The sequence below is a fragment of the Geotrypetes seraphini genome, chromosome 9 (genome assembly GCF_902459505.1).
Source record: "Geotrypetes seraphini chromosome 9, aGeoSer1.1, whole genome shotgun sequence".
Lineage (NCBI taxonomy): Eukaryota > Metazoa > Chordata > Amphibia > Gymnophiona > Dermophiidae > Geotrypetes > Geotrypetes seraphini.
Window position 1 is genome coordinate 179059889 of NC_047092.1, and position 25552 is coordinate 179085440.

Below are 25552 nucleotides of genomic sequence, written 5' to 3' on the forward strand. Positions count from 1 at the left end.
AAACCGGCACCTGCACAATCAGCTGCACATGGCCGTGACAAACACTGATGAAAGAGAGCCTCAGAATAAACAGGACTACTGCTGCACTGAAACCCAACAAAGAGAACAAGTACGAGCATGAAATCGAATCGCTACTGCTGCGCTGTAACCAACAAGGAAACAAAGCGCGTGCATGCAAAGGGCGGGAAGTCCCGGCTCCCTCCATGGATTTCTAGTCATAAAACTTAGCCTCAATAAAATATCCATACCTTAAATGTATGATGACCGAACCCACAGTACTAAGACTCCCAAACAGAACCTGAAGTTCAAACAACTGTAAAAGCCAGACATACTCACAGCTTGTTGTTAGGGCCGGCTGAAGCCAGTTTGCAGCAGAATGTAACAACTGTGGTCTGTTGTTTTTTTTTGTTTTTTTTAGAGAAGGGAAAGAAGAAAAAATTTGAGACCCAGTCAGACCCTCTAGCAATGGAGGGAGGGTGAGGCAGGGACAAGGGGGGGCCCAAGTGTAACCTCTAAAGCCGGCACCGTTCAGCCGGACACCCCTGTCTCACTGAAGAGAAAAATCTCAACAGGAGAAACAGAATGGCAGTCTCGCTGAAGAGAAACCTCAACAGGAGAAAATAAAGTTCCAGCCACAGCCAGAATTCAGGAGCTAGTTGAATAGCGACCTTTTCCTGCTGGGAGATAGAGATTACTGATGAGACAGGAGGAGTGCCAGCCAATAGGACCACCTGTTAATCAGTTTCTCTATCTCCGCCTGCTGGTAGATGTGAGCTATCCCATTGGTCTCTGGATTCATCTGCTGCTGTTGCTAGGGAAGTATGAATAAAATGTGACAGGCATAGAAAGTCCTTTGTAATAAAATATATACTGGACCTCGACACAGTCCATGTTTTAGCCAAATAGGCCTTCCTCAGGGTGTAAAAGGTAGCCCAGTAAATGGCACCAAATTGCAAAAAAAACAAAACAAAACACAAAACCCCAAAAACCAAGCCAAAATGGTTACTTGCGGCATGTATTATAAAATTCCTGCTGCCTGGCACAATGTCCAAAAGAAACGCAATCTTGAAAAAACACTGCCATTATCTCTTTCTCTCTCTGAGAGATCCCATGTGCCTATTCAAAGCTTTCTTGAATTCAGACACAATATCTGTCTCCAGTACTTCTTCCAGGAGACTGTTTCACACATCTACCACAATTTCTGTAAAAAAGTAGTTCTTCGCCCCCTAACTGTACCGTGCCCTCAGGTTTTTGCAGACCAAATGCACGAGCTTGCATTTCTTAGCATTAAACTTTAGCTGGCAAATTTCAGACCACTCTTCAAGCTTCACTAGTTCTTTCTTCATGTCATTCACATCATCCTGGGTGTCTACTCTATTGCAGATTTTGGTATCCTCTGCAAAAAGGCAAATCTTACCCAACAGCCCTTCAGCAATATCGCTTATAAAAATGTTAAAAAGAACAGGTCCAAGAACAGAACCTTGAGGCATACCACTGGTAACATTCCTTATTAGTCCATATTATCATTTACTTCATTGGCTGCCTTTGGAGGCAAGAGTATTATTCATATTTTCCTTTATCTGCTTTAAGCTGATATCGGGATTGTCTCCAGCTTACCTTTTTCCTCATAGACCATCAAGAGAAACGAGAAACTTTTACTTATTTGCTTATCCAAAAATTAATGGGTGTAGATATAAGATCTTCTTAGTTAGGACCCTAGCATTTCAAGCTGGTAGGCAACAATCTTGGTTAGGTAAATGTATTCAGCAAGCTAGGTTATCCTATTGCAGTTTTCGGAAATTAATTAAGACCACTTTGTTCGATAAGTTTATTAGTTAATGAGTTTTATTATTGAAATTCTATTTTACAAATATTTGTATTTTTTACTGTATTATTGTATTTCACTGATTGTCCAGCTCTTTTTAGTGTAAACCGCCTAGAACTTTTGGTTATGGCAGTATAAAGGAATAAAGTTATTATTATTATTTCCTCAGAGTGATCTCCATTGACCACTACCCTCTGTTGTCTTCCACTCATCCAGTTCCTGACCCAGCCCATAACTTTGGGGCCCATCCCAAGAGCACTCAGTTTATTTATTAGCCGTCTGTGTGGTGCACTGTCAAAGGCTTTGCTAAAATCTAAATACACCACTTTCACCACAGTCACTCTATCCAATTCTCTGGTCACCCAGTCAAAGAAATTGATCAGATTTGTCTGACAAGACCTACACCTCTAGAGAATGCATGCTGACTTCAGTCTTGTAATCCACTGGATTCCAGAAACTTCACAATTCTCTGTTTTAAAAGCATTTCCATTAATTTGCTTACAAAAGAAATCAAACTTACTGGCCTGTAATTCCCTACTTCATCCTTACTTCCACTTTTGTGTAGAGGAACCACATTCGCCCTTCTTAAGTCCTCCTATACCACTCCCGACTCTAGAGAAGCATTGAAAAGGTCAGTCAGCGGAGCCAACAGAACTTCCCTAAGTTCCTTCAGCACCCTCGGATGTATACCATCCAGCCCCATCGTTTTGTCTACCTTTAATTTAGCTAGCTCCTGACAAACACAACCCTCTGAAAATCGATCGGGGTCAACCACTGCACCATCCCTATTCATATTTGTCTTCTGTGGTCCCACTCCCGGAACTTCAGCAGTGAACATATTTGTTAAGCAATTCAGCCTTTTCTTTATCAGCTTCTACATATTCCTCCCCTTCACTTTTGAATCTCACAATGCCAATTTTGTACTTCTTCCTATCACTAGAGCTTTTCCAGGTATGGTCAAAGCTGTGAAAGAATGATACCATCACACGTTTGGCACATAAAACATTTACTGAATGAAATAAGACCCTTTGAACCCCTTAAGTTCTTTCATAGCTCATATTTGGTCAGGGTCTGTGTTTTTGCATGCAACAGATACGGTATTCTGTAAGCACGTAGCTTCTGTGTAGAGATTTGTAGCTGTCCCACTTGTTCTGTTTTACCAATAGGAGATTTTTGGGCTGAGTGTGACATTTGTAATGCTGCCTATTTGTAGGATTCTTGCTATTTGAATCATATGAATTAGTTGCATGACATATTTGTACTTGACATCTGCATATAAATGTTAGGATTATTTTCAGGTTTTGTATATCATAATGTGCTTAAAGAGTGGAGAGTTTTATTTTGCTATAGCTCAGATGACATGAGAAATCAGAATATTTTTTTGAGCAGTGCTTTCCATGCATGTTATTTGTGTCTATTTTAATCTTTGAATTGTATTGCCCTTTTGCCATCTTGTGTCTTCAACTATCAAGATAAGACACATGATTAAAAATGTAATTATTCTACTTTAAACCCAATCTTTAAAAACTGATGATGTGCCTTGACAGTTTTTGCACCTTGTCAGTGTGCTGCGAGATAAAGGTAAAAATCACTAATTTAGTGGGTGGCCCACTCTTGAAAGTCTTCCAAAAACACACTTGTGGGTATGTAGTCTATAGCTCAGTTTGTCTACAAGACAGTTGTAAAATTTAAGGTCTGATGCCTTCAAACAGGTGCTAATTGTCAATGCAGCAGCTCTTGATGCCATATTGAAAATACCACAGGTCTTATAAACCATGTATATTCCACCCTCCTCCCACTGAGTTCAACTCTCTTCTTAGGGAGAGTGTTGGCAAATTCTGCTACACTGTACACTATGTTATACAATTGCATACCCATAAACAGCTAATAGGTTAACAGGATATGAGCATAGAATTCAGAAAACCTTTTCCAAAAGACTTCAACTGGAAGCAGGGTCTTGGGTTCTTGAATGCTGATGCACTGCCTCCAATGCCAGGGAGATGAATGATCATCACAATTGGGGCACTTTAAAAATCATTGGTGAGCTCAATGTCTCAAAACTCTCAACATCACACTTTTAGGACACGCAATATCAAAACATAAGTCTGATGCCAATGGCAGGCAAGATATGGTACACATACATAGTTGAGCCAGCTCATATGTTTTATCTATCAGTGCTGAAGTAGAATTCCCATGCCGGGCTCCATCAGTTAATGTCACCCATGTTGAAAGGACTTTAGTATCCTGCTTATCCTCAGAAAAAGCTCTTTACACATTCATTAAAAGCAAATGTGTGCTTTGATGTGTGTCATGTGTCCTTTACTATAATTTCAGAATTCCTATAAATGCATGATTATTGTATTCTTATAAGACAGAATTCTTTACAAAATGGCTAAGCATTCAAATTGCAAAACAAAACAAAAGCCACATATACTTACTAATTCTTATATACAGTTAGCTGTTTCTTAAGAAATTTTTCGGTGCTAAGTCTTGAATGTCAAGCAATTTTTCTATTGCCACTCTTGACTGCCACCAATGACTTTCTCCATACATCTTTTCACCAACACTTTCATTCTGCTATGTGCCTGCTTTTGGTTGCTAAGCAACCGTATCAGTAAAGCAGAGGAGAAAGAAAACAGCCACTTCACATAAATGAAGACCTTTATTTTTCTGGTATGACAATATATGGCATTTTAAGAAGTCATATGACTAGCATACCCTTGGCAGAATTGTACTACTTAACCACACAAACCTGTGCTAGCTTCCAGCATTTTGCCATAGATAAAAGAATGGGAACACCAAAGCAAAACCAAGAAAAAAATATACATGCCTTAAAATTTCATTATAAAACTTGGTCTTCACAAGTGCCTAAAATCAGTTTATTGGTTATTTATTACTTTTAATTACACGAACGAGAAAACATGACAAAAAGGACGTAATATTCCCACAATTATAAAAAATTAGGGCTCCTTTTACTAAGCTGCGCTAGTGGTTTTAGCGCGCACGCTAGACGCTAACGCCACCATTAAGCTGGTGTTAGTTTTTACGCGTAGCGCAGGAGTTAGCGTGCACTAATCTGCAGCATGCGCTAAAAACGCTAGCACACCTTAGTAAAAGGAGCCCTTAGTCCCTAAATAAGTCTTATTCGATGCAGCACACACTTTATTCATTCTTTATACCTTTAGGCCCTTTCACAAGCTTTATCTCCATTATTTTTTCTGTGACAGGCTTCCTCCTCCTGACATACAACCGCACGACTGATCCTGCTTCTTTCAAAGCTTCAACTGCTTTGCTGTGTGTCACATCATGTACATCCACATCGTTCACTCGTAATATACAATCATTAACCCTGAAGAAAAGAATGGTAATATTTATCATCTGATGGACACTGGTGATTTTAATACAAGAAAAATTTTAAGCCCACACAATACAGTTAAGCACATGCATCATGAATCCTCTAAAATTGAGTAACATACAAATATACCACAATGTAGTAAGCACAGAGTAAAACACTGACGTGTACATTTTATATTAAGTACAATCTTGCTTCAGTTGAATTAGCAAATAGATTGTTCATTACTTTCTCATTCCAGAATTTAACTAGAGGTTACATACACTAGTTATCTAATAACTAGTTAATACTAGTCAAATTGGATTCCAAGCTTATGCATAGAATATGAATATATTTAGTGTATGCGGTTGGCAAAAATCAGCAGGAAAGCATTCAACAAGGCTAAAAGACAGCAAGGAGATTACTACTGTTTTATTAGTTTTAGTGCTTTGAAGGATAAATTGATTTCATAATTTTTTTTTAACTGGTTTAAAAATATAAAGCAAAAACATTATAAAGAAGCATAAAGTAGCATGAGATATTACTGACAAATTCTGTAATGCTGCTTCTGCTAAAAAGCTTCCATAAATAAGATGAAAGTATTGAATTTCACCTATAGATTCAAAAAGCTTGATTCTTGTTAATCTACATTTGTTAATTTTCAATCCTATGAAATGAAAGATGACAAGAGCAAAAGATCTTCCCTGCTAATTTTCTATTAGTTCCTTGTTAGCCTAAATAAGTGGTGTCAAATTGCAATCCTGAAGGGCTGTAAAGCAGTCTGACTTTCTAGATATCTGTAATGAATGTGTGAAAAATGCTTTTGCATATATAATGAAGGCAATACAAACATCTCTCTCATATGCATATTCATTAGGAATGTCTTGAAGAACTGGTTTCTCACCTTCCAGGATTGCAGTTTGACCACCCTGGTCTAAACCATGCATGCCACAGCACAACATAAACCTGGCTTTTACAGACCAATGCTAGACCTCCTATGATGCCTCTTGCTTCACAGAATTCCTTACACTACTTCTTCTTGGTCTTTAAAATGATCTGCTAGCCTTCAGAACATCCTCCTCATATTACAGGCTTTAATTGAATGTACATGTATTGATTAGTGTCTCCTGAAGTATAGCTGAAGCCCATTAGAAGAGCCACAATAATGACATGGTAAGAGTCTAAAAAAGAACAGAATCTGAGATGGAAATGGGTCACCCCAAAGTCACTCTCATATTTGGGTCTACTGCAATTGCAAGACCAGGTAAGAATGCCAGAGATCCTGGCTGATGCCATGGGAATAGCTGATTGTTAATGAGGAAAAGGACTGTCTGGTGGTAGGAAGCATACAAATTAGCAATCTAGGTATCCTATATCAATAACGGTGAAACTTGTTCCTGAAATTCCTTTCCTTGTATCCTATTAGACCAGTCCAGACTGATGGGTTGTGCCAACCTATTTAGCAGATGGAAGCAAAAAACCTGAGCTTTCCAGTATCACTAACAACACAAGGAATGATGCAGCCTGGAATCTGGCAGCATGACAATATTAAAGCTGATAAAAGAGCAATGGCAAGCTAACACAACCCTTGCTCTCCACACCATAGTCCAAAAATATGCCAGACCCACACACGCCAAAAAAGTGGTGCCTCTGCGAGCTCTCAGAAGAATACCAATAACCAAAGCCAAATATTCCTTGCAACTCAGGTAGACCATCTCAAGGACCAAATAAGGTACCAGAAGGAATTTAGACCATCCAGGAAAACTGGGCCCAGTCATAGTAGACTTGTTCTCCATGGCAACTGCAGCAGAGTACTCTCTGATAAGCCATGCCCATATGCCATAGCCTATAGGGCTAGTCTAGGGCTCAAAATAGATTCAAGGTTTACTAAAAATTTGTTATACTGCTTAATCTAAAATCTTCTGGATTTATAAGCCAATCAGGGACCATGGTGTTAATACATATACATAGTTTCCAGTGATGGCCAGAACTGCAATATCGTGTTTCTCCCACCTGAGCCGTGCTCTTTTTCACAAATGAAGAATTGAGGAGACATCAGGTCAAAGACTAGGGCTCAACACTATTCCACCACCAAGTGGAAGGCCAAAGGGCTCAGCTCCAACTCTCCTGGATTTAGTTACAATGGAGACAATGAACTTACAATCTGAACAAACAGGATTCCAGAGTAGGGGTTACAGTTAGAGGGGATGGTTAAACTGCTAGCTAGAATGGTGAGCAGAGGGTAAAGGGGAGTAGGGTTATGAGTTGAAAGCTGTCTCGAAAAGGTGGGCTTTCAGCCTACTTTTCAACAAGGGAAGGACAGACTCAGTTTATTCCAGGCATACGGGATGGTGAGTTGAAAGGAACAAAGTCTGGAATTGGAAATGGAGAAGAAAGGTACAGATAAAAGAAATTTGTCTAAGAAAAGGAGTTCTTGGGGAGGTGTATAAGGAAAGGAGAGATACTGAAGGGCTGCAAAATTAATACACTTGTAGGTTAGTAATAGTAGTTTGAACTTTATGTGAAGGTGAATAGGGAGCCAGTGAAATGATTTGAGGAGAGGCAAGTGTAGCGAGGTTGGCAAAAGATAAGTCATCCAGCAGAGTTTTGTACAGATTGCAGTGGAGAAAGGCAGTTCAGTGGAAGATCTGTTAGAAGTAGATTAAGAATATAAATAGATTATAGAATATAGGTATTGGCTGAAAAGTTATATTTTTAATGATATATGAAAGTTAACCAAGTGTATATTTATAAGTTCGAATGTTTTTTTTATACACTTGTTGTAATATGTAAAAATGAATAAAGAATAAAAAAAAAAAAGAAGAAGTAGATTAAGCATGAGGTTACTAGAATGTGGACAAAGGTCCAGGTAGTGTGCTCAGAGAGGAATTGGAGAATTTTGGTGATGCTGTAGAGATAGAAGCAACAGGGTTTAGCAGTTTGTTGGATGTGGGTAGAAAATGAGAGGTTGGCATTGAAGCCAACTCCAAGGTTATAAGCAGAAGCGACAGGAATGATAATAGTATTATTTAGAGATGGAGAATGGAGGGAGAGGAGCAAATGGTTTAGGAGGAAAGAGAAGAGGTTTAGATTCAGGTGCCAGTGAGACATCCAGGCAGCGATATTAGCAAGACAGGCTGAGACTTGTTCTTGGATTTTAGATGAAATCTCAGGTGCAGACAGATAGATCTGGGACTCATCAGCAAACAGATGATACTGGGAGCTATGGGAAGAGATCAGGGCGCTGAGGGAAGAGGTGTAGAAAGAAGTGACAATGCACAAATCAGCAATATAACCTCTGTAAAGGGAAAATCTATTAGAGAGAGAGTTATTAATCAGGATACGGGCCGTGGGTTGACGATATAATGTTTCTATCCAATTTGTGAAAAAGGAACCAAAGTTGTACCATTTCAGTACTCGGAATAAGAAAGGCCACTCCACTCGGTCAAAGGCCTTTTCAGCATCGATGGCCAGGCCAATCACAGGCTCCGACATTGTTTTAGCGTGAGCATTTATATGATGAAATAAACGTATATTATCTCCTATATATCTTTGTTTGATGAATCCTGTTTGATCTTTATGTACGAGGGTTGGGATCACTGTGTTAAGTCTTAGTGATAGAATTTTCGCCATGATTTTGTAATCCAAATTGAGGAGAGAGATAGGACGAAAATTTTTAACCATAGTAGCATCCCTATCTGGCTTGGGAATAACTACAATGGTGGCCTCAGTGAAGTTAAATTGTTTGTCCGGAGTGGAGTGGAGGAAATCATAATATGTTAGAAGTTGAGGTGCCAAGAGAGCTCGGAAACTTTTAAAAAACTCACCAGTAAAACCATCTGGTCCAGGGGCTTTCCCAGCGGGTAAGGAAGATATAGCAGTCTCAATCTCATTTGTAGTTATAGGAGCATCTAGTTTTGTTTTAATAGATTCCGATATAGTCGGATGATTTAAAGAAGCAAGAAAAGAATCTATGTCCGAATCAGGGGCCGAAGACTCAGAATGATATAGGGCAGTATAGAATTTTTCAAATTGGGAGGAAATCAATGGTCTGGTTCTTACTAATTGTCCTGATGGGTCTTGAATAGCTGAAATGTGTAAACGTTTTGATTTGGTTTTGAGATATCTAGCTAAAGGGCGACCCATGAGATTATCTCCCATATAGTGACCAGAAGTTGAAATAAAGATATCTCTTCGGGCCGTGCAAGAGACCAAAGTATTATATTCATATTTAAGGTTTTGAATACGTTGGAATAAGGATGGATCATGTAAATGAGTAGACATATGTTGTAATTCTAGGTTTTTAATAGAAATTTCCAATTCTTTTTCTTTTTGCATGGATTGTTTCTTTTTCCAGGAAGCAAGCTTAATCAATTCACCTCTGAGAGAAGCTTTGTAGGCTTCCCAGATGATAGAAGGACAAATTTCTGGATCTTTTGTATTAAATTCGAAGAATTCTGTAGTAAAGGATTTGATTTTGTCCACTATTTTCTCATCTAAGAGTAAGGTATTGTTAAGTCGCCAAGAAGGAGATTCTTTGTGCGGAGCAGAAATAGATAAATGCAAAGAAATAGCTGCATGGTCTGTAAGAGATATTGGGTGTATGATAGCGTTTGTCACATCTTGAATGAGAGGAGAGGAAAGAAGAAAGAAATCAATCCTCGAGTAGGTGTTATGTGGCGGTGAAAAGTGGGAATATTCCCTACCTTTTGGATTTAATAAGCGCCATGGATCTACAAGGGAGAAGGCTTCTTTTAAAGCATGTAGAGCTGCAAAAGATTTGGATTTGGAGGGTCTGCAAGAGGATGATCTGTCTATGTAAGTATCTTGAATTTGATTGAAATCCCCGCCCAGTATCAGAGAACAAGAATCGTGTTCAACTAACGCCAGCTGAAGGTCTTTAAAAAAATCTGGGTGGTCCAAGACAGGAGCGTAAATATTAAGGAACACAAAATCTACAGAGTGCAACGCAGCATGTACTAGACACCATCTACCGTCAGAATCCGTTTTAATAGAGTGAACAACAGGGGATAGCTTGTCACTGAGAAGTATTGATATCCCATTTTTTTTTCTCTGAGTTGCAGGAGAATATAAATGAGTGGAATATCCCTTCAATTTAAATTTCAAGGAGGCAGTGGGCGGGAGGTGGGTCTCTTGTAAGTATATCACATCAGGATGTTTATTAGACACATAGTTGGCTATCTTTTTTCTTTTAATAGGATGGTTCAAACCATTCACATTAAAAGAAAGGATATGTAAGTCAGCCATAATCTATTATATGTGGTGTTAGAGCATAGCAGATATCACCTTTATAAGAAAAAAATAAATGACATAACCAAAATATCAGACAGACACTTCTGCCAGAAGGTAGAAATAAAGAAAGCATAAGATAAAGAGCAAATAGACTAGCAGTGGCAGCATAATATAAGGTCAGAAAAAAGAAAGACCAAAATATCATGTATGGAAGAAAACAGTTTAAGAGTGCTCTTATGAGCACGGAGAGATAACTCATATGGAACAGCTAACATTATTTCACACTCACTCAATTTAAGAAACATGAAAGTGGTGTGCTTTTTCACACTAAGTAATAAATTGTATAGTCTTGTATTAACAAGCTATAATAGCAGAAAATCTTAACAGCAGAGAACATTAACAGCAGGAAACAGATGCAAGCATAGACATCAGTAGCTCAACCTGTTAGCGCATTTTCAGAGAGTCCAGGAATGCAGTCAGCTCATCAGGATCAGTGTAAGAAGTGGTGTGGTTATTGTAAGTAACTTTCATCCTGGCAGGATACATAAGACCGTATTTGGCTCCAATGTCTTTGAGCTCTTGCCGGTGAGAGAGGAAAGCCTTTCTCTTCAAGGCTGTGGTTTTAGCCAGATCTGGAACAATGAAAAATTTTTTTCCTTGATGTAGTAGCTGAGGTTTAGATTTTGCTGTTGTGAGGATCTGTAATGTGTGTTGAAATCTGAGGAGTTTAGCCACTATAGGCCTGGGAGAAGATGTATGTTTAGAGAGGTGAGACGGTACGCGGTGAGCACGCTCTATTTCCAATGGAGGTGAGAAGACAAGACCCAGGGTAGGTCAAGGCTGTCCCCTTTCACCATTATTATTTGATCTAGCATTGGAACCTTTATTATCTGCTATCCGACAGTGTTCCCTAATAAAAGTTATTCCCTCATCCAATCGAGACATTAAATTGGCAGCTTATGCCGATGACGTTCTCCTCTTTCTCAGAGATCCCCTTTTCTCTCTACCCCATCTCATTCACATAGTTTCCCAATATTCTCGTCTCTCGGGATACTCTGTCAACTGGGAGAAGTCGGAGATCTTTCCTCTCAATGACCATATTTCCTTCTCAGATCTAGCTCACTTCTCTTTTCCATGGTCACAAGGAGCTGTGAAATATTTGGGAATCCTAATTCATAAAGATCCAGATCATGCTCAGGATCTTAACATAGCCAAAATCAAAAATTTAATTTTAAATACTACAACGCGTTGGTCTCCGCTTTATCTGTCCTGGTGGGGTAGAATAGCCTCCATTAAAATGACTCTGGCTCCACAAATTAATTACATTCTTTCTATGCTTCCCCTTTTATGCCAGAAAAAATTCTTTCATTGGCTTAATATGAAAATTTCTGAATTTATTTGGAACAAGAAAAAACCTCGTATTGCTCTCGCCAAGCTGAAGGCCTCTAAGATTAATGGCGGCCTAAATCTACCAGATTTTTACTACTATTACATTGCATCATTAGCCAAATATGGAGCTCAATGGATAGTTGACTCGAACCCTCAAGATCAACCAGCATGGTTCGAAATGGAACGCTTTTTATGTACACCACTACATGTCTCGTGCTTTCTTACAGTGTCAATACCTAGACACCTGAGAAGGTATTCTTTATTATGTGCAACGCAGCATGCTTTACGCCTATTAGATGCAGCGGCTGAAATTCACGCTGATGAAGGCCCACTCATGTCCCTTTGGAATAACTCTAAAATTCAGATCAATGGAAGATCCCTCTCATGGAAAAGGTGGCAGCGGGCGGGTGTGTGGTTTGTTCATCAATTGATCTCCTCTAATTCTTTTGTCCCCTTTGATATTTTCCGTTCCACATACTCACTCCCATCCTCTGTACGATCACAATGGCTTATGCTTACTGGAATATTAGATAATATACATACACGCCCTGATTTTATGACCTCTATTCATACTGTTCGCCATTGGTCTACTCTGGCTTTACTGAAGGGTAAGGCAATATCTCTTTTTTATGGTATACTAAGAGATCACTTCTTCACTTTTTCAACTCAATCTATGAACCATTGGGACTCTATTTTGAAAACCACGCTTTCTGAAATAGATTGGGAACTCTTCTGGTCTTCCACAAATCGTCCTCTTTTATCATCCAGAGTTTCACAATCAATGTACTTTGTTATGTGGAATGCAGTATGGACTCCATATCGTAAGTGGAAAGCGAATCTACAACAAGATTCTACCTGTTGGAACTGTCTGAAAGCACCCGGAACTCTCGATCACATGCTTTTCCACTGCAGTATGGTTCATTCCTTTTGGCTTCGTATTTGGGATACCATAAAATCTGTCACTAAATGTTCAGAAGTGATCTCCATGGATATTATAATTCTTCGTTCTCAACACCCATGTTTTGCACAATCAAATTGCCCGCCTAAACTCATTGACACCATGTTCGTGACAGCTCTAATGCATATTCTGAAAAACTGGAAATCATCCTCATTGCTAGACTACACCTTTTGGTGGAACTCCTTGAGTATGTACCATAAATTTGAATCTTATGCATATGAAAAGAAATTGTTTTCTCGATCTTCCACAAATTTGACACGAAACAAATCACCTTGGACATTCCTAGATTCATATGTTCGTTCTGCTCTATAGACACTTCTGCCTCTCTCTTTCTCTCTCTATATCCCTCTCTATTTCTCATTCTCTTTCTTTATATTTCTCTCTCTTTCTCTTATCCCTCATGCTTCTCTGTCTTCTTCTATTCCTTTTCTAAGCAGTTCCAGATACTCTGGATCCTTCTCATTAATCTAGTTTTATTCAAATGATTGTAGATACGAATATTTGATACATGATTTTTATTATGATCTATATGTTTGAACTGCTTTCTGTTTATAATTCCTATAATATTCAATAAAACCATTGAACTAAAAAAAAAAAGCAATATAACCTCACTTCAATAATGGGCTTCTGCAAATTACTGGGTATATTGGTAATGTAGCATATTATACAATACTTTGTATTTGAATATTTTTACTGCTGTATTTCTATATTGCTTATTTGACTTATTTTTGTTGTACACAGTCTTGAGTGAATTCTTTCAAAAAAGGTGGTAAATAAAATCTAATAAATAATTTAGAAGAGAAAGCATAAGTGATGTGGCAATACTCACTTTATAGTAATTGCAGAAAAAACCTTCACAAGTGGAATGGGGTGAGTCATGGGGTCCCAGACAAATACTTTGCTTAATTCAGCATCAGCAATAAGATAGTTTGGAGCAAGAAATTGGGTTGTTTAGCCCCCTCCAACCAAAAGGTTGTTCCACTCTCCCTATTCACAACAGTGAAACTTGCTGATTTATTATGTAGGCAGACAAAACTAGAAATACACTGTTAACATACCTTAGTCTTCCATCTTGTGCAGCTGCACCCCCTGCAATGATTTTTGTTATGAAAATACTTGAATCATCTCCAATGTGTGGGTTGTCTGTGCCCCCTGCAATGCTAAAACCAAGTCCTGAATTTCCCTAAAAATTAAAGAATTTTTGGTATTTATATTTGTGCAACAAAAAGGGACTGAACTTTGTAAACAAATCTAAGCAACACATTTACACTTCAGCCTCTCTGTCCATTATCTGTATCTGTTCTATCAAAACCCTTATCCATACTCTCATTACTTGTCACGGTTACTGCAACTTACTCCTCACATGTATCCCATTAACTAAACCATATACTCTTCAATATGTTCAAAATTCTACTGCATGACTTCCCTTCCACCAGTGTCGCAATACCCACAAAACCACTCTCTTCAAATCACTTCCTTAGCTCCCTCTCTCTTTCCATGAACAGTTCAACCTCCTCTTACTGACTTATTAGTGAATTCATTCTGCAGCTCCTCAGTATCTCTCCTTATATTTCTCCCTAGGGCAAGCTGCTCTTTATCTGAGCTCTTCTCCTCTGTCAACTCCGTTCCTTCTATCTTATTAGGCTCTACGCCTGCAACAGACTCCTTGAGTCTGTATGTCATGCTCTATTTCTGGCCCTGTTCAAATCTAGCCTAAAAGCCCACATTTTTGAGGCTGCTTTTAACTCTTACCCCTTTGTTCATCTGTTCAGTACTCATGAGCATTTTTCATGGACTGATCATGTAGGTTTGTGATTTTATTTCAGATTAATGACCCTTTGTATGTAATGCTCTTGAGGGTACAGAGTCCCTGACACTATTCTGTGTGCAATGTGTCTTTGCAGTTTCTGCCTTTGAGTGGTATTATCAGCTACTTATTGCTGAGACAATATCCCTGACACAGCTCCGTCGAAACACGGAAGTTCCCAGTCGGGTCTTGTGCTAACGGCATTTGTTTAGCACAAAGTTGAGCCTTTGGGCGTTCCAGGTTTTTAGGATTATTGACAGCAACAGCAGCGCTTTATAATAGCTAAGTGTTTGTACCTTGTTTTGGCATTTTTTGCCTTTGACTGCGCTCTGTTGATTAATAAACACTGTGCCTTTGTGGTATATTGAGTCTTTCCCTGCAAATATTGAAATGACTCTTTGCATCACCTGAATGGAAGAAGAAGAAATGGCTGATTGTTTGAATATTATTTAAGAAAGTGGAGTTTTTTTGAACCCATGAAGCCCATCTGAGGTTTTTTTCTCCACTTTTTTTTCTTTTCTATGTGTTTTTCCTTTTTTTGGATGATTGTGTATGCGATTGGCCTTCTTTGTACTCTTCCTCTTCTATGCATTGAGTAAATCCTGTTTGTGTGAGTGCAGGGGGGCTTATGGAAATTAGTGATTATAGAGTATGTATAGTGGAAAATTTTGTGATTGAATGTACTCTCTCCTGTTAATTTTGTAGTGGTACAGAATCCTCCAGATTTCCTTTTACTGTTCAGGCTTTAAAGAAACTTAGGGCTCCTTTTATTAAGGTGAGCTAGCGTTTTTAGTGCGCACTGCCCCCTGCGCTACATGTAAAAACTAACGCCAGCTCAATGGTGGAGTTAGCGTCTAGTGCGCGCGGCAATGCAGCGCGCTCTAAAACCACTAGCACAGCTTAGTGAAAAGAGCCCTTAGTTTACTATGATGTGTTCACTTAAATTTGAAGATTTAGATGCAATATTGGAGGTTTGGGACTCTTATCACAGCTTTGGACCAGATACTTCCCATTGGTTCCTCTATGCAAAAAAAAAAAAAAAAAAAGTCTAATTTGGGTTACTGAACAGCAATGGCATAAAAATCACTTTGATGAATTATTAGCAACCTTATAGGAGCATTTGGCTGCTTATCAAACACATGTAGATTCTGCTAGATTTCTATTTTCCTGCTAAATTCAATGACTTTTCGAATCAGCTGTTATAGTAGTAGTGTTAAGTCTAACTCAGAGGACGGGGGGGGGGGGGGGGGGGAAAGCTAACCATGTTTATTCACTGTGGAGCAGTTTGCAAATGCTTGTAAAATCCAAATATTTATTGTCCGTCATCGTCCCCCCCCCCCCCCCCCCCCCATTTCTCTATGGTACCAGCCAAGTTTAGTGAGGAATCTAGGGTGGAGGTATGGACTGATTTTCATTGTATAGTAGTTGTAGTCTTCCCCTCCCCAATCCAAACCCTCCATCCAGCCAGCATTTTCCAATTCTATCATTTATTAGTTTCATCAAATTATTTCTACTTATGAGTGAATACCGTGTTTCCATTTCCGCAGTTCCAAATTTCTTCAGGGAACTCATTAGAACAGACATATGCACGCACCAAAAATTCCCTATTCCTCATATACTCCAAATACATCTGAATAATATTTTACATTTTTTAATTTGTATGGAAGACTTTTGTGACAATGAGCTTGTACTATTTACCATTTTACATCAGCACATCCTGTTTTGGCTGCTTCACTGCAAACTTACTACTACTACTATTTATTATTTCTATAGCGCTACCTAAATCAAGAGAAATAAAACAGCATAATTATGGAATCTACAGACATGCTCACTAATAGCTGCACAGGAGGAGTGCAAAAGAAAAATTGCTTTCCAGGGTACACAAAAACCTGTAGCTACTACCAATGTATTTGATGGAATTTTTCCCATTTGAGAGTCATTTATTAACATTGTGCTGTAATGCTGTTAAGGTGTGTCATTTGCTAAGCACTCATTGCAAAATCGACAATGCAAAAAATATTGTGCTTTTAAGACATTAGCTCATTGTTAGTAAATGACCCTGTTTGTGTCTAATTCTTGCAGAATATACACACACACACATTACCCTTTCAAGTGTAATTTCTTCATATTCATAATCTGTATCTGTGCCATTGACCTAAAAACAAGGTGGGGTGGAAAAAAAAAAAAAAAAAGAATACATAAGAATGCAGAAATCCAAACAGAATGCTGAAATAACAGCAGCAATACAGTTTTATATAATTATTTCAGTGTCTCGCAATCTTTTTTTTTGCTCCAACACACTAGCACATTAAAGGAGCAAATGCTTTTCTGTGGCACACCCAAACCCTGAGCATGCGCATATGTTGACGTGATGAAGTTGCATGCATGCACACATCACACTGACATCTGCACATGCTCAGATGCCCTCCAGACACAGCCCCAAGCTCAGGGAAAATGACAAGGTTCATGTGGGGGCGGACAGGAGGAAAGGTGCTGACGCCGGAAGTGACGCTCAGTATGTCATGCGTCCTTCAATCCCTGGCCACACACCCGGAATCTCACCGCAGCACACAGTTTGCGATTCACTGCATTATTTTAATGTAACAGGGTTCTTGAGGGGAAAAAATCCACCTCTCCATGATGTTTAACAATTTATTTTAAAGTGATGGAGTGAGCAAGAAATTTTTAAATAAAATCAATCACATTTTTCACTTATCTGGTCCCGTTTACATCAGATAATAGAAAAACTGTATTATATTGCTATAGTAGTCAAAAATCTTGGGTGTGGGTTCTAACAGTATGAGCCCTGATTCTTTTACATATCTAGTAATGCTTTTGTTCTTCACCTTCTTTCTCTTACCTTTCCAATTCCCTCCTCCTACACTCCTTTCCTGACACCCGAGTGGCAGAGTTGAGTTGGTGGCAGGTGAATTTGAAGAGCACCAGGCAGGTTAAAACAGCTGATTGAGCAGGGAGAACATATTAGAGAAGCACTGGGCTTGCTGTGTTGTCAACTAGGGTTGAATGGTTGCCTTGGTGGAGATGAGAGGAGGGGAGGGCCAAGTAGTGGGCTGGAAGTAATGTGTGTCGGGGCACAAATAGGAACTTTGTACAATGGTACACCACTGGACGCAAGAAGATGAGGTATTCCATACTACAGTACTTGTTTTTCTTGACCACTACCCAATACTATAAAATTCCAGTTATTTATAATTGTATAAATGCTGAAAAAACAGACCTTATAAACTGATACTCATTGTAGCTGGATTTCACATTCAAAACTTTTACATTTGCCCTTCAGTACTGGTTTATGTAAACTACCACAAGCACAGTCTTGAGGAAAAATGATCTGTTTGTTTTATGAATTTCTATAGCATGCCACAAGCACAGACATTAGGCTGAACATTATCTGCAGCACATTGTTACTGTTAATGCAGTTCAAGTACCAGTTTCTTTCAGCAGCTTTTCTAATTTGGACTGAAATGGAGAGGCAAGCTATTATCTTCTGACAATATTGTTATTTGGTGCATGGAGACACCAAATGGTCAATCTAAAAAGCCTCTTCTATTAGAAGAAAATTTTTTTTATACTGATCAATCATCATGATGAATTGGGTTTCAGGGTTCTGTAACACTAGCTGAGTGTTTCACATTAGTGCTTAATGTTTGACAAGGTCTAAGAACTAGGTCATTATAACAGTAAGCTCAAATGATGCCTAAACTTTTTGATTGCTTGTTGAGAGCTAGGGATTGTTGCTCATGAGGTCAGTGCCTTTTATTTGTTTTGTATGTGGGACAGTCATATTAAAAATATAGTACAGTGGAACCTTGGTTTACGAGCATAATTCGTTCCAGAAGCATGCTCATAAACCAAGTTACTTGTATATCAAAGCGAGTTTTCCCATAGAAAGTAAGGGAAACTTGCTTGATTCATTTCACCTCCCATCCCCCCCCACCCCCGGTGCTGCTCCACCCCACCCTACCACATCCCCAAAAGATTCCCCCCTACTCCCGATGCCACTGGTGCGCTTCCACATCTCCCCCCCACAAATGCTGCTCCCCCACGAACCGGCATCGCCCCCCCTCGCGAACACCCCCCCCCCCCCCGCGCGCGAACTGGCATCCCCCGCCCGCCCAAACTGAAAGCTCACCTCCCAATGTGGCACCAGCATGCAACACTAACCCACAAGAGGTGCCGGTGCCCGAAGATCGTACCTCTCCTCCGACTGGGCCTTGAGCATCTGCGAATGCTCAAGGCCTTCTGTCTTCTGCCTCTCTCCGAGATTCTCGGAGAGAATGAGAGCCAGAAGGCCTTGAGCATGCGCAGATGCTGAAGGCCCAGTCGGAGGAGAGGCACGATCTTCGGGCACCGGCACCTTCTGTGGGTTGGAGCTGCGTGCTGGTGCCACATTGGAGGGTAAGCTTTCAGTTTGGGCGGGCGGGGTATGCCAGTTCACGCGGGGGGGGGGGGGTGTTTGCGAGGGGCTTGCAAACCGAGTCAATGCTTGGTTTGCGAGTCACGATTTGCAAGAATGTTGTGCTCGTCTTGAAAAACACTCGCAAACCGGTACACTCGTAAACTGAAGTTTTGCAAAGAGGAATAATCCTAACTACAGGTACAATATACCATCAAAGAAAAAAATTTTGGAGTCATCATGGGCAATACATTGCAATTTTCAGTCCAGTATACTGTCACTGTTGAAAAAAAATAAGAATGTTAGGGATTATTTGAAAAGGGATGGGGAACTAAACTGAGCATATCATTATGCTTTGGAATAGATCCTTGGTGTAATTAAACCTTGAGTATTTGGGCTGCCCCCATCTCCTAAAGGATGCAGTGAAACTAGCAAAGATTCAATAGAGGGAACAAACATGATACAGAGGATGAAATTCTTTATGGAGAGAGGCTAGTCAGCTTTGGGTTAGTAAAGGCCATTCTATTTTCTTTGAACCTCAGCAGTTGACAAAATTTATTTCTGCTAAAGAGCAAACTTAAATTCTTGAGAGAAGTTCAGTCTCAACCTGCTCAAGTATAAGGTTTTTGGTTATGTTCTCTCCCGCTACCATTTTCATTTTTCTTTGTACTATTTGATTAAGATTTCAGCAATTTTAAAGCTTTCTCCCCCATGGATTGAGGTCTAACGATACAACCAGTAAAAATTTATTTTGTGTTTAATATTATGCCGTATGAGAAAAGGAAAAATTTTGCCTTGATTCCTTTATTTCAATTGTAAATGTTTATTATTACCTATTGTCTCATTTTAATCTTTGAATTGACTTGTATTATTTTCTTGTTTTGACTAATATTATGTCAATACTATAAAATGAAAATAAAGATTTTAAAAAAAAAGTAAAGGCCATTCTAAACTGCAGCTGCGAGTCGCAAGGATCTATAGTAGAGAAAAAAATAACCATATCTTTTTTAATTTTGCATTTAGCTGTGATTACAAATTTTAATCAAAATGCAGCCCTACCTAAAAAGTTAAAGAATAAAAAGTAGTGAAAAGATAAATTCAAAGCACAAATTGGAAAAATTACACTTTAAAGAATCTAAAACACCATGTAAAATAGCTATAAAGAGCCTTACAGTTTTCAGAGCCTACTTCAGAAAAGCAAGCCTATTCTAAACCTTTCCATCTCATTCATGATTTTTAAATAATGGAAATTTATTTAACCTTTCAGACAAAAAGTACACTCCATGAAACTAATAGCAAACTGAAAACAGTTTTGCTTTATTTCACACAGTATCTAGTTAAGATGATTCCTGTGCTAGAATTTTTGCAGTAGCAGGACTAAGTTTATGAAATTCATTACCTCATGAACTGACAACTATTCCTTCTTTGCTCTCTTTTTGGAAGAGTTTTAAAGCTCATTTTTTCAGTTGACTTCCTTCATTTAATCTGATCAACAGATTCTGTTTGCATTTATAATTTGGTCACTTAAGTGGATTTATGATGATTTTAATATTTTATTGTATTGTGTTATTGTATATAATATCTTGAATATTATGTGATACATCTTATATGCGTTCTTAAGAGAGGACAGAGAGCTCCCAGATTTTCTGTTGGTCTGGCCTTCCAGCAAATGTGTTATTGTATATTATTTTGTTGTGCATGTTATTTGTAACCCACTTAGACTCGAAGGTAAGGACATAAGCATTGCCAAACATTGTCAGACAGAAGGTCCATCAAGCCCAATATGGCACTGCTTATGTTCTTACCTTTGAGTCTAAGCAAGTTACAAATAACATATAAAATAACACAGGATAAATTGCAGGATATAAATCTGTAAATAAATAAATAAATAAGTTAGTTGCCTGAAGGTGTGGTTAAGACAACATAGCGAAGTTCAAAAGAGATTTGGATAAGTTTATGAAGAAAAAATATCCTCAAATATGAGCCAGGTAGACCTGGGAAAGCCATTTCCCCTCCGCTAAAGTGACTTAAGAGAAGTTTATTCTGCTTTTTGAGATTTCCAGGTCAGTGTGACCTAACCAGGTCAATGTCTAAGAAAGGATGCTGGGCTTAATATATATTGGTATCTTATTTTGAAAAGAATTAGACTAAAGACCATTCTCTTTGGCAGACCTCTGATAACATCTCTCTGCTCAGACTAAACTTTTATTTTTACTACTACCTTTTGGTTACTTCCTTCTCAATCAGTTCATATATCAGGCTGTTACTTGGAGGATATTTTTTTTCATAAGAAGTCGCCTAGTTTTGCCATACCATGCCATGCCATACCTGACTATATTATCAGTTTCAACAATGATTCAATGCAGTTTACAACAAGATTTCTGTGGGCATGAATGATGAATTACAGGTTTGAAGAAACAGAATGTCTTGCATTTTGAATTATTGGTTTAGAAATGTGTCTGCATTTCAAGTTATAGGTCTGAAGAGAAAATATGAGTCTTTAGCATTTTCCTGAAGTTGTAATATGTGTCCGGTTGACGCAGGTGTTGTGGGAGGCCATTCCATATTTTAGGGCCTTGGAATGTGAAAGTGGATTCATATAGCTTCTTTTGGTGTACACGCAAATGTGAAGAGAAAGCTAGTTTAAAGCGCTGTGTTGATCTTGAGTTGAAGGATGTTGTAACACTGATGTCTGAGATTAGTCCTATGGCATTCTCCCCACAGATTGCTTTGTGTTCCATGCATGTGATTTTATATTGAATTATTTTTCTTACAGGTAGCCAGTGTAATTCCCTCAAGATCAGGGTAACCCTCTTGAATTTGCTACATTAGAAGATTAGACTTGCAGTTGTATTTTGGAGTAGCTGTAATCTCCCACATTCCTTTTCAGTAATACCACTATACAAGGATTTGCAATAGTCTTAAGTAAGGGAGCAGGACTGCTTGTGCTACTGTCCTGAAGCTAGCCTTACTCAGAGCTGATCTAATTGCTCTTTATTGCCTTAGTCTGAAGAAATATTTTCTAGCCAAGGAGTTAAATCTGGTCATCAAAGGTAAGGTCTGAGTCTATAATTAATCCCAACAACTTTGATGTTCTCTTGATCTTGAGCTTCTCTCTGGTTACCAGCAACATTTCCATATATGGCAACGAGTTATAGTTTCCAAACCAGACAGCCTTGGTCTTCAGTTTGTTGAGTTTGAGAAAGTTTCTCTTCATCCATTCACAGAGATCTTCAACAACCCTTCATATATACTGGGTAGTGACTTCAAAGGTGTCCCTAACTAAACATAACAAGAAAATATCATCTTCATAGGGGAGAATATGTGGATTTGTGTTCTGGATTGGAACAGCGGTGAGCCTTGCATCACCCCACAGAAGGCTTTCCAGGCTTGAGATTTGTCATTGCTCTTCCTTATTTCATATGTTCTATTGGTCAGAAATTCTGCGAACCACTTCATTACCATACCCTGTATACCTAACTTACTTAATCTAAAGAGTAAAAGGGAGTGATCCACTGTGTTGAATGCAGCCGAGATGTTGAACTGTAGAAGTACAGATCGGGTACCCCTGCTTAGATAAGATTTGGCTTTTGATGTCAGTTCTAGCAGCAATGATTCTGTACTATGCATGGATCTAATCCTGTGTTGTGAGTCATGGAATCCATCTACCTTGTTTAAGAAATCAGTTAGCTGGAAGCTGACACAAAACTTTTGCTGTTCTGCAGGGAATGGTATTCCGGCCACTGGTCTAAAGTTCTCTGCCTTGATTAGGTCTACTTCTGTGGCTTTAGGAATTGGAGTCAGCGCAATGGCTGAAAGGGATTTGAGATAAAGACCCTTCTCCAAGCTAGTATTTTCAAAGTCTGTTAGCCACTCTAGAAATGCAGAGGGGGTATGAGCCACTCTAGAAATGCAGAGGGGATGTGAACCAGCAGATGAGATGAACAAGATGTCTAGACAGCAGTGTTTCTTTGATAGTCTATTTAGTAAGTTGTACATTATATCTGTGGTGACAGTATTGAATATATTCCAGCACCTATCAGCTGGAACACCTGTTTCTATGTCTTTGGTTCTCTAGTTCAGTTCTATGCAATCTTCTAGTGTATTTGAAAATGAGTCTTTAACTGACTTAACATTTGCCAATTATCCACATCAGGTTGCACATTGGAAGCAGTTAGGATTTATTTTGTGGATATAAGTGCTCTGAAAAAATTAGAGGCATTTTTGGATTGGTTGATCAGTTTGTTATAGTTTGGTTTCGGCTACTTCTGACTTATATTGTTTACTTCTTTCCTCCATTGTACATATATAACAATCATTTGTTTGGCATTTCCTCCAGGCTCCTCCCAATTTTCTTACCTTTGTTCACAAGTGGTTCTGAAAAACAGGGCTTGGATTTCTTTTAGGGTTTAACATGTTTAGCCAGGGCAGTTTTATCTAGGGCAGACAATGTGAGGTCCTGCCATGAGATTATGGATCAATCTCCAGAATTCTCCTGGTAGTATCTTACTGCATCTTGTTGTTGTGTTTCAGCATTAGATCTTGAGATAAAGATTTTGGGTAAGTTTATGTGGAAGCTGAGAAAGTAGTGGTCAGACCAGATAGCTGGTTCCCAGGTAACAAGGTCTATCAAGGGGGATGGATGCATCCTCAGATATGTACGAGTTAAAATATAAGCAATGCCCTCCCATTATGTGGGGGGAGGGGGGGTTTCAGAAGGAAAGTTTGAGAAGTTCAGTTGCTTTTGTCATTTTTGAAAGAAGCGGACTTTAGGATGCTAAGAACATATAAATTGTGGTATTTTAGTCACTTAACATGCATATGAGTGCAGCATGGCTCTTTTCTCCTAGATACAATGTGTTAAGGGCAAGAATCCAAAGCTCTACGTGGTACTGTGCTTGGGTTTTAACTGCTGAAGTCTCCGTCAAAGCTCACTCCAGCCCATCTACACCCTCCCAGCCATTGAAGCCCTCCCTGGCCCATCCTCAACCAAAAGGCCATACACAGACACATACCGTGCAAGTCTGCCCAGTACTGGCCTTAGTTCTTCAATATTTACTATTATTTTCTGATTCTAGATCCTCTGTGTTCATTCCATGCCTCTTTGAACTCTGTCACTGTTTTCCTCTCCACCACCTCTCTCAGAAGCGCATTCCAGGCGTCCACCACCTTCTCCGTAAAGTAGAATTTCCTTACATTGCTCTTGAATCTACCACCTCTCAACCTCAAATTATGTCCTTTGGTTTTACCATTTTTCCTTTCTCTGGAAAAGATTTTGTTCTACGTTAATACCTTTCAAGTATTTGAACATCTGAATCATATCTCCCCTGTCCTCCTTTCCTCTAGGGTATACATATTCAGAGCTTTCAGTCTCTCCTCATAATTCTTCTGGCGCAAACCTCCTATCATTTTCGTCGCCCTCCTCTGGACCACTTCAAGTCTTTTGTGTCCTTCGCCAGATACGTTCTCCAAAACTGAACACAATACTTCAAGTAGGGCCTCACCAATGACCTGTACAGGGGCATTAACGATACGGGGAAAATATTTTATCACCATTCCCGCCCTGTTCCCGTGAGCTTGTCCCCATCCCTGCCCTGTCCCAGCGAACTCAGACCCCATCCCTGCCCTGTCCCCACAAGCTCGGTCCCCGTCCCCACCCTGCAAACTGTCAGATCCCATCCATACAAGCCTCTAATAGTGATGATTTTATACTGAACTTATTTTATTAAAGTATAAAAAGAGACATTATGCTGTACAATTGTCATTTTATAAACACAAATAACAAGAGTAAGGATCAACAAAAACCCTGTCTCACCTACCTTTCACAAATATTCCCTCCACTATTGTGAAAACTGAGCAAACCAAATTACTACAGAATGCTTCATAGAAAAATCAAGCTAGCAGAATACTTCAGTTACACATGGCAGGAATAGTGTTAGGCGAGTGTAACTAGGATAACTCCCCCCTGGTCAGAGAGAGCCCTAAGCCAGTTGGAAGCTAAAGAAACACAGCCTGGGCTTTGCAGTCCCCAGTTATGTCTAATATCAGCTCTAGCAGGATACATATTCAAATCTGAAATATTCTAATCACAAAATATAAAATAAATTTTTTTTTCTTCCTTTTTTGTCTGGTAATTTTATTCTTCAAATCACATTGGTCTCAGGCTTTGGTTTTGGGTTCCTTCTGTCTTCATCATGGCATGGCTAGCTCCTGAAGGCAAAATAGGTGTGAGAGGAGCTAGAGAGGAGATGCCGAGTGACACGGGCGCAATTTTTTTTTACCACAGGAGCAAGATTTTTCACCGCTCCCATGGGGCAATAAAAGATTTTGTCTCCATTCCTGCGGGATGGTGAAAGGTCTTGTCCCCATTCCTGCGGTAAACCAGTTGCAAATTTCTCCATTCCTGTGGATTTACTGATGTCGGGAGAAGGCTTGTGGGTACTCGCCTGTCCCTTCCCTTCGTTGCGGTGGCGAGTGGACGGACGGGCCTGCCTGTGTATCGCATGTTTAGAAACCCTGCCTTACGCTGCAGACAAGGGCAAACTACGCCGCCGCAGGCCAAGTTAAAAAGCTAA

The 25552-nt window shown here is 39.2% G+C and overlaps 1 protein-coding gene across 13 annotated transcripts in view; it reads right to left on the bottom strand.

Moving 5' to 3' along the window:
- The window catches only part of DLG1 (discs large MAGUK scaffold protein 1), a 329809-nt gene that overhangs the window by 139487 nt on the left and 164770 nt on the right, over nucleotides 1-25552 (bottom strand). For all 13 annotated transcript variants that reach the window (XM_033958212.1, XM_033958211.1, XM_033958209.1 and 10 more), the window contains 3 exons: nucleotides 16668-16718; nucleotides 13815-13939; nucleotides 5005-5174 (listed from right to left, as the gene is read on the bottom strand). In XM_033958212.1, the coding sequence (XP_033814103.1) occupies nucleotides 5005-5035 (31 nt within the window). In that variant the 5' untranslated portion in view covers nucleotides 5036-5174; nucleotides 13815-13939; nucleotides 16668-16718. The remainder of the gene's footprint in view (nucleotides 1-5004; nucleotides 5175-13814; nucleotides 13940-16667; nucleotides 16719-25552) is intronic.